Source organism: Dendrobates tinctorius, unplaced genomic scaffold (genome assembly GCF_039654945.1).
Source record: "Dendrobates tinctorius isolate UK_male_01 unplaced genomic scaffold, ASM3965494v1 ptg000028l, whole genome shotgun sequence".
Lineage (NCBI taxonomy): Eukaryota > Metazoa > Chordata > Amphibia > Anura > Dendrobatidae > Dendrobates > Dendrobates tinctorius.
The window spans coordinates 102,354,766-102,368,780 of NW_027361696.1; the positions used below are offsets into that span (position 1 = coordinate 102,354,766).

Sequence of the window (14,015 nt, forward strand, 5' to 3'; positions counted from 1 at the left end):
AAGTGGTACAGTAAATGCATTTACATCATTCAGGAACTTATATTGCCTGAGATGGTTACTCCCTTCAGAGAAAATAAAGCCATGTAATTTGCAGGGTATCCCCATGTGATCACAGGACCTAACTGAAGAGAAGTGTACTATGAATTTCCAGATAAAGAGGGACAACTAAATATGGCACTAATAGCTGAATTATATATACCGTAGTTTAGGACTATTGAGAGGATGAATTAACAAAACAAAAAAAATATGGAGTGCTACGTTAAGATCTCAATTAATATTGTTAATTAGTATCTTGTTTTGTCATCATAAGTAAATTTGTTCTTTATTTGTAGGAAATAATTATCAAGGTCACGGTAACTTTGACTTTCCACATGGAGCACAAGGTGGGACATCTATGAATGATTTTATTCATGGGCCTCAGTTGTCTCATCCACCTGACATGCCCACCGGTTTGTCTTCGCTGGACAAACCTCTAAGCCACTCCATGCAGGACTCGGTAAGTGGTGATGATGTATATAGAATTGTAGATTACTCCTTTTAATACATGTAAGCCACTATATTACAAGCTTATTACATGTTATCTTGTTGCTGATTGTTCATTTCCGGACGGAGTCATTTTCACCATCCCTTCCGCAGGTCAGCAGGTGTAGACTGACGAGAAAAATAATTTCAGACATTTTCAAATAAAAATAAAAAACCATTATAACACCAAATCCCCGATGCCCTCATTTCCTAGAAAAAAAAATTAAAATAATAAACCAGCATATACTCACCTTAATGCCCAATCCCCGATGCCCTTGTCTCCTAGAAAAAGGTTTTTGCTGCAGCGTTTTTCCTGCCAAGAGATGCAGAAACCTTGCAGAAATTTCTGCAAGCAAATACTCAACATGCGCACACACCCTCACAGGAAAAATTCAGCATCTTGCCTGCATGGCATAACTGGCTAAGTCTCCTAAGAATCAGCAGCTCTTCCTCTTTCCCTACACCGAGCGATCGCATGATCCCTGGGTCTGGAGAAGGAAGATTCCTAATCTGTTTACACAAGTGCTGGTTGGAAATATTACGATCATGATGCCAAATGTGGTAATAAACCAGGTTTGACTCCTCTGAGCGGGGAGTCTTGCGGGGTCTAACAGCTGTTTCCCCACTCCCATAGTTGCACAGTCTCCTACAAGCAGCTTACTCTGCATTGACATTTTAGAATGCCAGTGTGGACTACCCTATGTGCTTTGTAAAGCTGACACTTACTTTTCCTAATATTTATTGTTTTTCAGATCCCACATGTAGGAAATTCTGAGCAGCCTCATGGCTCCATGCCTCAGGGCTTACACCCACCTCACCCAGGAAGTCAGCCTGGGCAGCCTTTACACCACGGTGGACCAGCACCTCAATCTCGACACCCACCACAAGCTGCCAACCATCCACATGGGGACATGGCCTTTAACCCTTCCTCTGTGTTAGAAGGTCAACCGGGTGGTCAAGGGCCTCCAGATATGCCAGAGCCATCTCTGGATGTAAGTTAATTGAGAATTTAAATGAGTGACTGCATAGGCTGACATGTGAATGTTATTTTATAGATTTTGTAGTTAAATGCAGATGTAACAAATCTAAAATGAGCATTTGCTTTAAATGAGAGCATTTGTGCCAAACAAATAGTCTGGGCTCCATGGGCAGCCTGCGGTCTATGAAAATTGCATTTGTATAATGTACATGTATTGTATTTTTCAATAAGACACACTTTTAAGCAAGAACGACTCTTGCTAAAACGTGTGTCCTTATAGTTTGGAGGCCGCTTCCTGTGATGGAGGAGAACGCTGACTGAGCGTCCTTCCCGATCACATAAGAAAATTGCTCAGTTTCCTCCTAATTGAATTATGCGATCGGTGCAGAACAGGAGACGAAGCTGCAAGGACCTGTATGGAGGCTGAACGTCCTGTGCAGCTGAAGGACCATCCAGCTAGCGAGCTCCAGGACATTTCAGATCATCTGATCAGTCACATGCCTCGAAGGAACTGTAACGTGTTAACGTATAGTATGTGTATGTACGGTAAATGTGCAACAGAGCTATGTGCATCAGCTATATGTGCATATAGCAGAGCTGTGTGTGTGTCTATATGTGCATGTAGCAGAGATGTGTGTCTATATATGCATATGTAGCAGAGCTGTGTGTATGTATATGTGCATATATAGCAGAGCTGTGTGTGTGTCTATATGTGCATGTAGCAGATATGTATGTCTATATATGCATATGTAGCAGAGCTGTGTGTATGTATATGTGCATATGTAGCAGAGCTGTGTGTGTATGTATATGTGCATATGTAGCAGAGCTGTGTGTATGTATATGTGCATATATAGCAGAGCTGTGTGTGTATGTATATGTGCATATGTAGCAGAGCTATGTGTATGTTTATCTGCATATGTAGCAGAGTTGTGTGTGTATATAATACACACTGCAGATAAACATAAGCAACAGATCTATTACATCCATATTCTACACTAGTGTATTAAAATTCCTGATAATGACCCATCCACTTTACACCACCAGGAAAGTTTTAATTAATAGGAAAAATGTGATACTATTTTCTGCTGTCTAAGCCTGGGGTGTATCTTATGGCAATGTGTGTCTTTGAATTCAAAAAAATGTAGACATCTTGCAGGTATGCTGTGTTGGCTACCTTGCATTGATCTAGAAATAATTCTACTGTTTGCTTGTCGATGTGACACAACTATAAAGCAGTGCTCTTTGCTCTTTACTCTATTGCATTTCTGTAGAAAGTGTCATTTAAGGTGTTTGGAGTGGAAACAACACTTTCTACGTCTCAGGTGTCCAGAGTCAGCTCTGTGTAGATAAGCCAGAAAAAAATGCTTTGAAACTGCAAACGTCTCATCTTTTTTGATCACGCCATTTTATAAATATATAGAAAAAAAATTGGCAGGGGAGACATAACATTAACGACCTTTAGTATAATGAGTTTTTGCCTTCTCTCTCCTTTCTGCAGCTGCTTCCAGAGCTTACGAATCCAGACGAGCTTCTTTCCTACCTGGATCCTCCAGATCTACCAAACAACAGCAACGATGACCTTCTCTCACTGTTTGAGAACAACTAAAGTGCAGCTGTTTCCCCATTCCCAGCCCATAATACAGCCAGTCAGGACACACAAGGCAGGCACAGTTCTGGAGACTCCAACCATTATCCATTATGTATGCCTTCCCGACAGTCTTGTAGCCGCATTTGCCTAAGACTGATGCGCTTTAAGTGACGCTGCTACAGGGCAACGTTCGGCTCCAGGCTGTCTGTAGATCTCTCAAGTGGTGCTTCCTGGTTTTCCCATGCTGAGGTTGATAAATGGGAAACTTTGAAGACAAAGTCCTCACTAGGCAGTTTAAGAGGTGGTGGAGATTAAATGCAAGACACGTGACACCTTATGATGCCTAGTGCTACCCCTCATTCCCACACCACCACCAGTCTCACACCAGCTGGCAAAGAAGAACTTTACCATGAAATTGGGACAAAGATGGAACAAACACACACCCACACACAAAGCACAAGGTTCCCAAGCAGTGAGCATTAAGGGTAGACATATTGCTCTTGCCACACACAAGTGCTGTCATCGAGGATACAGCCTCTTCGAGGGTCTCCTGCATCTTTGGTTTGTTGCCAGTATACATTTCCTCCAGTTCTTATTGCAGCATTTATAACAAGATCTCCCAGGTCCCTGGTCAGACGGTTCCTAAATGCAGAGACTAACAGCATGGAAGCCACAGGGCAACAACTGATACTTTGTCCAGGATCTGGGCTGGCTCTCGTGACTTTATTTTGTTTGAATTTTTTTGGTTTTAAGCTGCAACAAGGGGCATTGATATTGGTTTCATAAAGCAGCTGAAGGGTTATGTTTTTGTTTTTCTTCATTTTGCTTAACCCAAGAAGACTGTTACACAATAACTGGCCTTTTTATCTGCCTGGTGATGTACCATTTTAATATAAAACCACATAAATTGTGTGTTATTTGTGCAATCTTCTTTCCCAAACATCTTGTGGTCAAGGTACCTTCTAGAGGTGTGGGGGTAGGGGTCTAAATGCATGAGTCTGACCCAGTTTCTGTGCTTCTGGTGTGTTAATGCTGCTTGCTTCTGTAAAACTGTTGTTATATTTGTACAGAAGTGCATGTGTGCCAATCAATGTTACTTACTTTGTCTTTGTTCACTTTTTTCACTGCTTTCGCCTTTGCTGACTCACTGTATAAATAAAAGGGGATCCAGCAGATTACTTTAGCAGAAGAAGGCTTAAAGGGGTTATCCAATGAAAACAATTATCACCTATCCGCAGGATTATTGACGATAGGGCTGCTCAGTGGGTAGCATTGTTGCTTTGCAGCACTGTGGTCCAGAGTCCAAATCCCACCCAGGACAACGTCTGCAAGGAGTTTGTATGTTCTCCCCGTGTTTGCGTGGGTTTCCTCCCACTCTCCAGAGACAATACTGATAGGGAATTTAGATTGTGAGCCCCAATGGGGACAATGTCGCATTGCGGAATATGATGATGCTATATAAGTAAGCATAATAAATAATACTTGCTGATTGATGGGGTCTGACCACTGGGTCGTGCACTAATCAGCAGAATGGGGGAATTTTTATTCACAATGGTGCACTTTTATTCCTGTTGAAAAATGGAGTGGAAAATTGCAAGCTCGACCACTGCTCCATTCATTCTCATCTCTGAGCACAGCACTCAGAAGCCCCATAAGGAACGGGCAGCAGTCGAGCATGCAACCTGCCATTCTGTTGTACTTCAGGTAAAAGTGCCTTGTTTTGCCAGTCGCTGCCAGTTCCAGCTGTCGGACCCCATCAATGAATAAGATATCTCCTATCCTATCGGTAGGTGATTACTTGTTTTCATCAGACAACCCTTGTAAAGGAATACTTTTCTTCTTGCCTCTTTGTAAGCGACTTCCTCCTTCTCGTTCCTTTTCAGTGTACCAGCCTCGCCATCTTATGTCCTTTTTATGATATACTGATTTTTATTTTTTTTTGCCCGTGTGTTGTGCTTGTACAGATGTGACTGACACACCAAACAATCCTACTTTGTTGAATATTTGTTTTCCTTTTTTCTATCACCAAAGTTGTATTTTGTACATTTTTTTTATTTAACAAAAAAAAAATGGAGAAAAAAAATAAAGGTGGGTGGGCAAACGATTATTTACCTTTTTTGGTTTCCCTTCTAGCAGTTTGAAATTCTTGACATTATTTTATTATTTTTCTGTTCTCGTTGTGTAGAAATGTAGGCTTTTTTAAATACATCTCCACTTTGTATTTGTGTTTTTAGTTTGTTTTTTTTTTTGTTTTTTATTCTATTTTTTTCATGTTCTAAATTCCGGTGTCTTAGTAAGGTAAGATGGCAGCACACAATGCTGTTCATATGCAATTAAAATATTGTACATATGTTCAAAAATTTTAGAAATATGTGTTGCTTAGTGACATGGTTTGTTCTCATGCAGTTTTTTTTTTTTTTTTTTATAATGCCAAGTCAAAGTGACACATCCCTTCTCTCCATCACACTTCTCACCTTGATTTTACAGCTGTACCTGCAGCTAATACCTCTCCTCTAGGGACGTCTCCAGCTGCTGTGAAAGTGAAGGGGTTACGCTACGTATAAGACGCCTGCATTTATGAAAATGTACAACTTGCTTGTACCCAAAAAGAAACAAGCGTTACGAAGTACCTACTACAATATGATGGCATTGTAAGGCTGGAGCATTGGCTTTCCATTTCAGCTACTTGCAATTTATCCAACAGTTAGAAAAACTTAACATTTGTTCTCTCATTTTAGAATTATCAATTGTCTTTAAAGGGGTTGTCTAATCTTAAGTGGCTAAAATGGCAAAGTGCTTGTAAAATTGAGCCACTTTGCCATTTAGCTGTTAAAGATCCACTCTATTCTCCAGAGCAGAGGATTTTACTGCTCATTGCCATGGAGTGTGCACGGGCATGCTGTTTGCTATACAACTTGGTGTGAAGCCAGCCCCAAGTGTCCCAGCACTTGTCACATGCACCAGATAGCCCACAGTTGTGGCCAGCAGCTCAGCCATACCGGTGGCCCGATCTGTCAATCTTCAGGATTGCATCGCTCCCCGGCATGCGGGAAACGGGGAGGTAGGGGAGCGGGGCGCTCCTGAAGACAGGAACGCAAGACAACCGTTCACTCCTGAAGACAGGAACAACCCATTTAACGCTTATCCTTTCAAGGCATGAAACACTTTTGCAGTATTGTGTTCTATGCAGCAGTACAATTAGAAATTATACATTGAAACAGAATGTCAGATGTAAATGCTCTCACGGCTGTTTGGTTTTTTTTTTCAACTGGAAAAAAAGTTAACCCGTTCACTTTAAGGAGGGGGAAAGGGATGAAGGCATTTTCAGCTTATGCTTGGCCCTTTTGGGTCTGAGCAGGATTAAAGGACTTCACACACCCTATGTAAATAATGTATATGAGCAGTAGAGACATAAAACACAGACACATTCATTTTCCTGGGAATGTGCATTTGTTTGTTTTTTTATTTTGCAAAAAAAAAGTGGTTAGAAAAATGTTTAAAAAAAAAAAGTGTGTGTTTCCATATGGTGTGGAAATAATCCTATATTTGGAGGAGGGTGGGAAGGGTGCATTTTGTGTGAAATCACTTTGTTTCCACTCTGAAATACTTTGACCCTTTGTGAAAAGAAATTACTTTTTTTTTTTTTTTTGTTATGTACATCTAATATTTTAGCTGACACACATTAGTCCTATGTATTTTAAGGTGCTACATGACGTAAAACACACAGTGAAAAAGAAATAGTGGATTATAGGGAAACTCGGTAAAAGAAAAAGATTGTAACCAAATTCTTTGTACAAATTTTGATATTCTGATCAGAAGGGGAAATTGAAAATAAATGGTACAATCTATAATAAAACATGCAAAAGGGCCACTGTATCTTGTCTGTACATTGTATGTACAATTTAATCATTCATATTTGTATCCCCTTCAGTGCCAGAGGGAAGAAGTGTCTCTTCCCCTCTCTAGCAGTGAAGGCAGAAAATGTTCAAAATTAACGTAATTGTGCTTTTTAGTCTTGCAAAACTGTATGTAGTTAGTTGTGTCCACCTTATATTTATCAAATAAATATGTACTCAGATGAAACCTGTACACCGCGTTACGTTTTCATTTTATGACAAGATATAGAATAAACGGGCACCATCCACAATGTCAATTTAGGTGGGATCACCTAGTGCATATAAATGGATTGACATGAAAACACATGAAGAAAAGAAAGTATATGCACACAAATAGGGATCACCACAAAGATATGATAATCAAAAAGTATCAATTTTATTAATGGACACAACAAACAGACACTTTGTTTAAAAACAGTTAAAAAGTCTGAACAACCAGACACTGATAACAAAACAAAGACAATGGGTCATTTTGATAAATAGTTAAATACTATGGGTCCCAAGGCCAACCATTCAGTATAATGCCAGGTATCTGCTAGTTACCATAACCTAGGGTCTATCAAATCAATTGTAATGACAATCATGATCTTGGATCAAAAATACCATATTATCAATAACTAATATGGTTACATAGAGATTCTACATATGCCATGAATAGAGAATTGAATACTTATCATGTTGCCAACACAAATAAACATACATTAACAAGTCCCTTTCCCTAGCATGATATCACCTGGTTTCTGAGGATTTCCAAGGACCTTGAGGAAGACACATCACTGTGTCGATACGCGTGGGTTTGGGGGTCCCATGTAACCTACCCGGTAGCTTGTTCATCCTCAGAAACCAGGTGATATCATTTGTGTGCATATACTTTCTTCATGTGTTTTCACGTTTTCATTTTATATGTATAGAGTGCGCCCTATTAATTTTATTTTGCTGAGGTTATGTCTGTGTAGCATATTGTATGTTTTTAAATTGATGTTCAGTTTTATTTAAAAAAAAGGGCAAAAGTGAAGTGCCATCAGTCAATAGATGTATCATTCTTATGATGTACCAAGATAAACCATGAAATAATGACAACACTCTTGAATAAGCACCCCCACTAAGCTTTATATTGGCAAAACTTGTCTATCTAGTGTAGGGGGCATTAATACACTCACTGATTGCCATCTTTCCCGGTTTCTAGCGCTGCTCCGTTCCTCTTTTGGGTCAGGTGACGGCTGTTCCAACTTACTGGCTCACGCAAGGCTCGATGTGCGTTGGAAGTGACTTTTATAATGTAAGCCTATGGAGTCTTGTTCTGAGTGACACTCCTCATACTTACATTTCCAAAAGCAGCTTCTGGCTCACATATAGACAAGCAAGTCAGAATTATAGGCATGATCGAGAAGAGGACCAGAGTGGGGCTAGATATAAGGGAAGGTGGTGAGGATATTAATGCACCTACACAACCACTACCATATACATTCACACAAATGAAGCCAATAAAAATTTTCATGGGAGTGCTTCTTTACAGAATACTTTGGTGATATATGAGAGGTTAAATTGTAATTATCTCTTTGCTTATCTTTTTTTTTTTTGTAAGGCTACAGGTAAGCATAGTGCATTAGCGTAAAACCCCCGTCTCACATAGCGAGATCGTTGTTCCATCTCCAATTTTGTGACGCAACAGCGATCTCGCCTGCAATCTCGCTGTGTGTTACACATAGCGGTGATCGGGCTCCTGCTGCGATATCGCTGATCGTGCTCGAATGTCCTGGGCCATTTTTTGATCGCTGGTGTTCCGCGGGCTAGCATGCATCGCTGTGTTTGACAGGGACAACGATGAACGACCTCAATACTACAGGTCTGAGAGACAGGGTCCCAACGACCGTCGTATCGTTCTGGATCGCTGCTGCGTCGCTGTTAAGATTTGACTGTTTGACATATCACCAGCGACCTCGTAGCGACGCACCAGCGATCCCTACCAGGTCGCATCGTTGTCGGGATCGCTGGTGCGTCGCCAAGTGTGACGGTACTCTCAAAGAACATCTTTTAATGACAAATTCACTTTGTGTGTGTAAATATAGGCCCTGATTTGTTACTTGCAGGAGAGGTGGGTTTTGGGGGGTTAAGCCATTTTTTTTCTTTTGTGGTATTGGCTGCCATTTTGGCGCCAGATTCTTAAAAATGGCCTACTCAATTCATGAATATTGTGCAAATTGATTTTTTTTTTTTCCTGTTTTGAACAGATTTTGCAACCTTTTGGGTGTAATAGTCACACTTTTTGCAAAATGGCACCAAAATTGCACTAAAATACTAGTGTATGTACTAATACTATCATATAAATAAGAGCATAGAAATACACCTGGAGGGAAATGGAGTGAGGTTGCCCCAAATGTTGCAACTTTATAAAAAGTCGCCATTGATGAATCAGGCAAAAACATCTGGAATCGCTCACAAAACAGAAAAAAATCTCTATGGCAAGCACATATAGAATAGACTTAAGGCTATGTGCACACGTAGTTTTTTGGGTGTGCGGATTTTGGAGAGAAAACCGCAGGTAAATCCGCAGGACAAAAGTCCTGCGGTTTATCTGCGGTTTTACACCTCATAATGGATGAGGTGTAAAACTGCAGCGTTTCTGCACCAAACAATTGACATGCTGCGGATTGTAAACCGCGAGGAAAAATCCGCAGCATGTGCACAGCGGGTTTTTTTCCATTGAAAATAAAGGTACTGTACAACGCAGCAGAATCTGCTGCGTTTCTGCAGAGCCAAAACCGCTGCGGAAACGCAGCAGATTTCACTACGTGTGCACATACCCTAAAGGCACAAAGAGAATAATGAATAGGTTGCAAATAAAAAAAGGCTCAAAACTAGACAAATAACCAGTGCAAAGGCAATGATGCATTGGAGCAATAATATGTTTGTCCTATAAAGTGTGATTTTGTTTGAAAGATTAAGGGTATGTGCACACGTAGTGAAATCTGCGTTTCCGCAGCGGTTTTGGCTCTGCGGAAATGCAGCAGATTCTGCTGCGTTGTACAGTACCTTTATTTTCAATGGAAAAAAAAACGCAGTGCACATGCTGCGGATTTTTCCGTGCGGTTTTGCTGCGGTTTACAATCCGCAGCATGTCAATTGTTTGGTGCAGAAACGCTGCAGTTTTACACCTCATTCATTATGAGGTGTAAAACCGCAGATAAACCGCAGGACTTTTGTCCTGCAGATTTACCTGCGGTTTTCTCTCCAAAATCCGCACACCCAAAATTACGTGTGCACATAGCCGAAAGTGAAAATGCAGACATTTTATAATGTTATTTTGCTTAAAGGAGTTTTGCCATTAAATATATCAATTTTTCTGTTGGATCACTCAGTGTTTTTGTGGTTTTGTTTTTAATGTTTTTCTCTAAAATTGTCCACCTAAAACCCACTTACCACGTCAGTGTCTCAGGTAAGTGTAATTTTTCACACGGACTGGAGATACTTTTACACCCACACCTATTATAATCTATGGTGCTGGGCGCATGTCCATGTGTTCACACAGACCGTGTGTCCATATGATGTACACATAGACATGTCCTTTTTTTCCTGCAGCACAGATGTCGATGCATTCTTCACACATGTACACAGATGACATAAGCTGTGACATCCGTGTGACACGCAGCGGAATAGAATGTAGAATAGAAATTACATGTTTAGATGTTAAAGATGTGCAGAGATAGATATGGGGTTGATAGCTAAATAGATATCCGTGAAATATATAGTTACTGCCGTGTGTGTAATTTACTGTACATGTATTAAGCTAATAAATGAAAAAATGACCCCCCCCCCCTCATTTTTATTAGTCAGTAAAGGTAAAGCAGACAACTGTAAACTGATCTTATCAGGCTGGAAAGGTCCATGGTTGTTGAGCCTTTCCCAGCCTAAAAATACCAGATCTCTGCAGCCCCAGAAGTGGTGCATCACATTAGATGCACCAATTTTGGTGCTTTGCCTCAGCTCTTCCCGATTTCCCTGGTGTGTTGCCAATCGGGAAAATGGGGCTTGTGGTTGATGTCAGCTGAAATTTGTCTGTTGTTGGCATCTATCAGACACCCCCATTACTGACCCAGTAATAACAAAAAAATATGCACACCAAAAATACTTCATATGACTAAATGCTCCCCACACTTTCCCTGGTTCACCAATTTATTAAGAAAAAAAACCCCATGCAGGTCTGTGTGACTTTGATAAGAGACATCGTTATTGATGTCAGAGCTGTTCAGAGTGGCCAGGTCTCACGGAGCACCAAATGAGCTTGTGACTCTGATGAGCGGTGACATCAGTACCCGACGACTGTGAATAGCCTCAACCTTACTAGTATTCACTTTCGCCGGGAACGGATTCGGTGAACGCTGAACTACGCTGGGAATATCTGAGCTGATGACACTGCTGAACACCTTCTGATTTTGAAGAGAAGCATGTCTTTGATCTGCTGCATCAAGTTACCTTGGCTGACCACTGCATCTACGGTGTTCAAAGTTCAACTAATTTCCTGGTTTCAAAAGAGTTTGAGCATTACTTCTTGAAATCCCATTCTGCTTCAAAATCTTTGCCTGGGAGAGACCTTGCTGATGCAGTATAACTACCATATATCTTGTGCTCAGTCTCGCCATTGTGTATGACCAGTGACATCTAACTGTCTTCCACAATATCAGCTTTATAGCAGAACTTGACCATTCCTCAGCCAGTTTTAAATCTCATACACAGCTGTTACGTCAACAACTGTTTTTCAACCTATATGTAAAAATCATGTTCATTACCTGTTTGGTATAATTGGTTACTCATACACTTATCTTTAAACCTAGAAAATTCCTAACTTTGTTCAAGTGTACCTAGAAGAACTGTTTTCAAAGCAAGACACTAATATTTTATCATACTAAATATTGATTTGATCTTGGCTTCTCCTATGCACAGCTCCCCATGTTTATGTGGACCTCCTAAGAGATCATGTTGGGAAAGAAGATTAAGAATGTTAAATTTCAATTCTCAATACTTTTCTTCAAAGAGATGTGCTGCTCCCAAAACTGTTTATCAGTGGTTAGAGTACCCTTTGTCCCTCCACCCAAATCCCATTGTACTTAACAAGGTGTACCGGCAACTAAAATGTATTTTCTAACTATCCATTCTTACACTAACCACTTTTGTAATCTTTTTTTATTACGCATTACACTACTCTTCTCCCCATCTTGCTAATCGCAATGTTTTTTTTTGTATTGTACTTCCAGTGACATTTCGTATGAGAGCTGTCTCAAATGTGACGTCACAGGAGGCTGGGGCTGCACTCTCTGTAGCGCCAATATTCCCTCCTGGAACAGAATGTTAAAAGGGATAGCGCTGCAGTTACTCACTAGATTGTTGTATCGCTGCCCTCTCTGAAGATGCCCTGGATTCTGGGTGATTAATGCTATGGCAGATGTAAGTTCAGTGCTGGCTCTCTGCACCTGTTTCTGCCAATGTAGCAGCTCCTGTGAAAGTCATCATCGGGATGATGCTAGAAAGAGTGAGTGACACCTGTGCCACCCTCTGATGATGAGTCATTTATAGGTGGTGCTACAAGCTGTGTGGTGGCGCTGGTGTTACTCACTGCTTTTATCTTTACCCCCTGCCAAAGTGTTTCACAGAAGCTATGGCAGTGGAGGAGATAGAAGCAGAGTGCACTCTTCTCTCCCACAGCATCTATCACCCATGATCCAGGACGTCTTCAGAAGTGTGGCAATAAACTAGTGAGTAACTGCAGCGCTGATTCCTGTGATATCCTGTTCCAGGAGGGGCAATGGACGCTGCGGGGAGTGAGTGCAATCTCAGCCTCCTGCGATATCAACTTTAGACTCCTCTCAAATGAAACGTCACAAAAAGTACAGTTAAAATACACACCTTTAGCTATTCCGTACCTAGGGAGAAGTTACAAAATCTCAGATACAGAAACCATATTATGCAAAAATAGTCCTTAGGTTGTCAACCAGGACTAGTATGGGCTATAGCCAATGGCGCTCTCAATCAACATTAAAACATATAAACGCGGAGCATATCAACCACCAAACAGTACGTAGTCATTAAAAAGGTATATTTTTAATGACAAAGTAGATCATAATAAACAGTACAAAACATATATCTCAAAACAGTTTTATCAATAACAGCTGTTCAATTCGGTCAAAGGTGCACCAAAAATATGGTGTCACCCCACAGGCATAAATACGGGGAAAAAGAAACACAACCAAAATCCTCAATCAAGTATACATATACTGTAAAGTGAGGCCGGGGTCACACTGGCGAGGAATACGGCCGAGTGAGAGGCGTTAAAAGCACGCATTACACAAAGACCAATGATTCTCTATGGGGTACCTCGCACCAGCCATATATTTCTCATCCGTATTCTACGCTCCGTGCCACTCGCAGCATGCTGCGATTGTCAGCGTACTACGCCCGTAGTACGCCAATGCAAGTCTATGGGTGCGCAAAAAATACGGATTACACACGGACCACACATGTGACTTGCGAGAAATACGCACCCGGTGTCTTTTAGCAAAGCCGGCAATTCAGTGCGCTATACAGTAAACTCACACTGACAGGTTTAATAAAGAAACGAAAGAATAGATATAGACACATAGAATACACATATATATATATATATATATATATATATATATACACACACACATTCTATGTGTCTATATCTATTCTTTGGTTTCTGTTTAGAAACCCTGTCATAGGGCTCCATTATATGCCCATTTTGCAAGCCTGCGAGAAAATCTCGCCATACGGATTACATACGGGTGCTTACATGCGCAAAATACGCGACCACACCTTGATTACGGATGACATATGGAGTACTGTTTAGGGGACATTCATCCGTATTACGCATGTAAAATACTGACCGTATTTTGCGTCGGTTAGTGTGACCCCGGCCTGACAGTGCAACTAGTTATACAAAAAGTAGTTAGGAAATGACAGGCTCACTTCCACCACATGGGAGGGAAATATGTAGTATCATTCATTTTCTAAG

The 14,015-nt window shown here is 40.8% G+C and overlaps 1 protein-coding gene across 10 annotated transcripts in view; it reads left to right on the top strand.

The window, feature by feature from the left end:
* The window catches only part of ZMIZ1 (zinc finger MIZ-type containing 1), a 483,419-nt gene extending 476,243 nt beyond the window's left edge, over positions 1–7,176 (top strand). For all 10 annotated transcript variants that reach the window (XM_073571234.1, XM_073571232.1, XM_073571235.1 and 7 more), the window contains 3 exons: positions 333–496; positions 1,275–1,514; positions 3,000–7,176. In XM_073571234.1, coding sequence (XP_073427335.1) covers positions 333–496; positions 1,275–1,514; positions 3,000–3,107 — 512 coding nt within the window. In that variant the 3' untranslated portion in view covers positions 3,108–7,176. The remainder of the gene's footprint in view (positions 1–332; positions 497–1,274; positions 1,515–2,999) is intronic.
* The last annotated feature ends 6,839 nt before the right edge of the window (positions 7,177–14,015 follow it).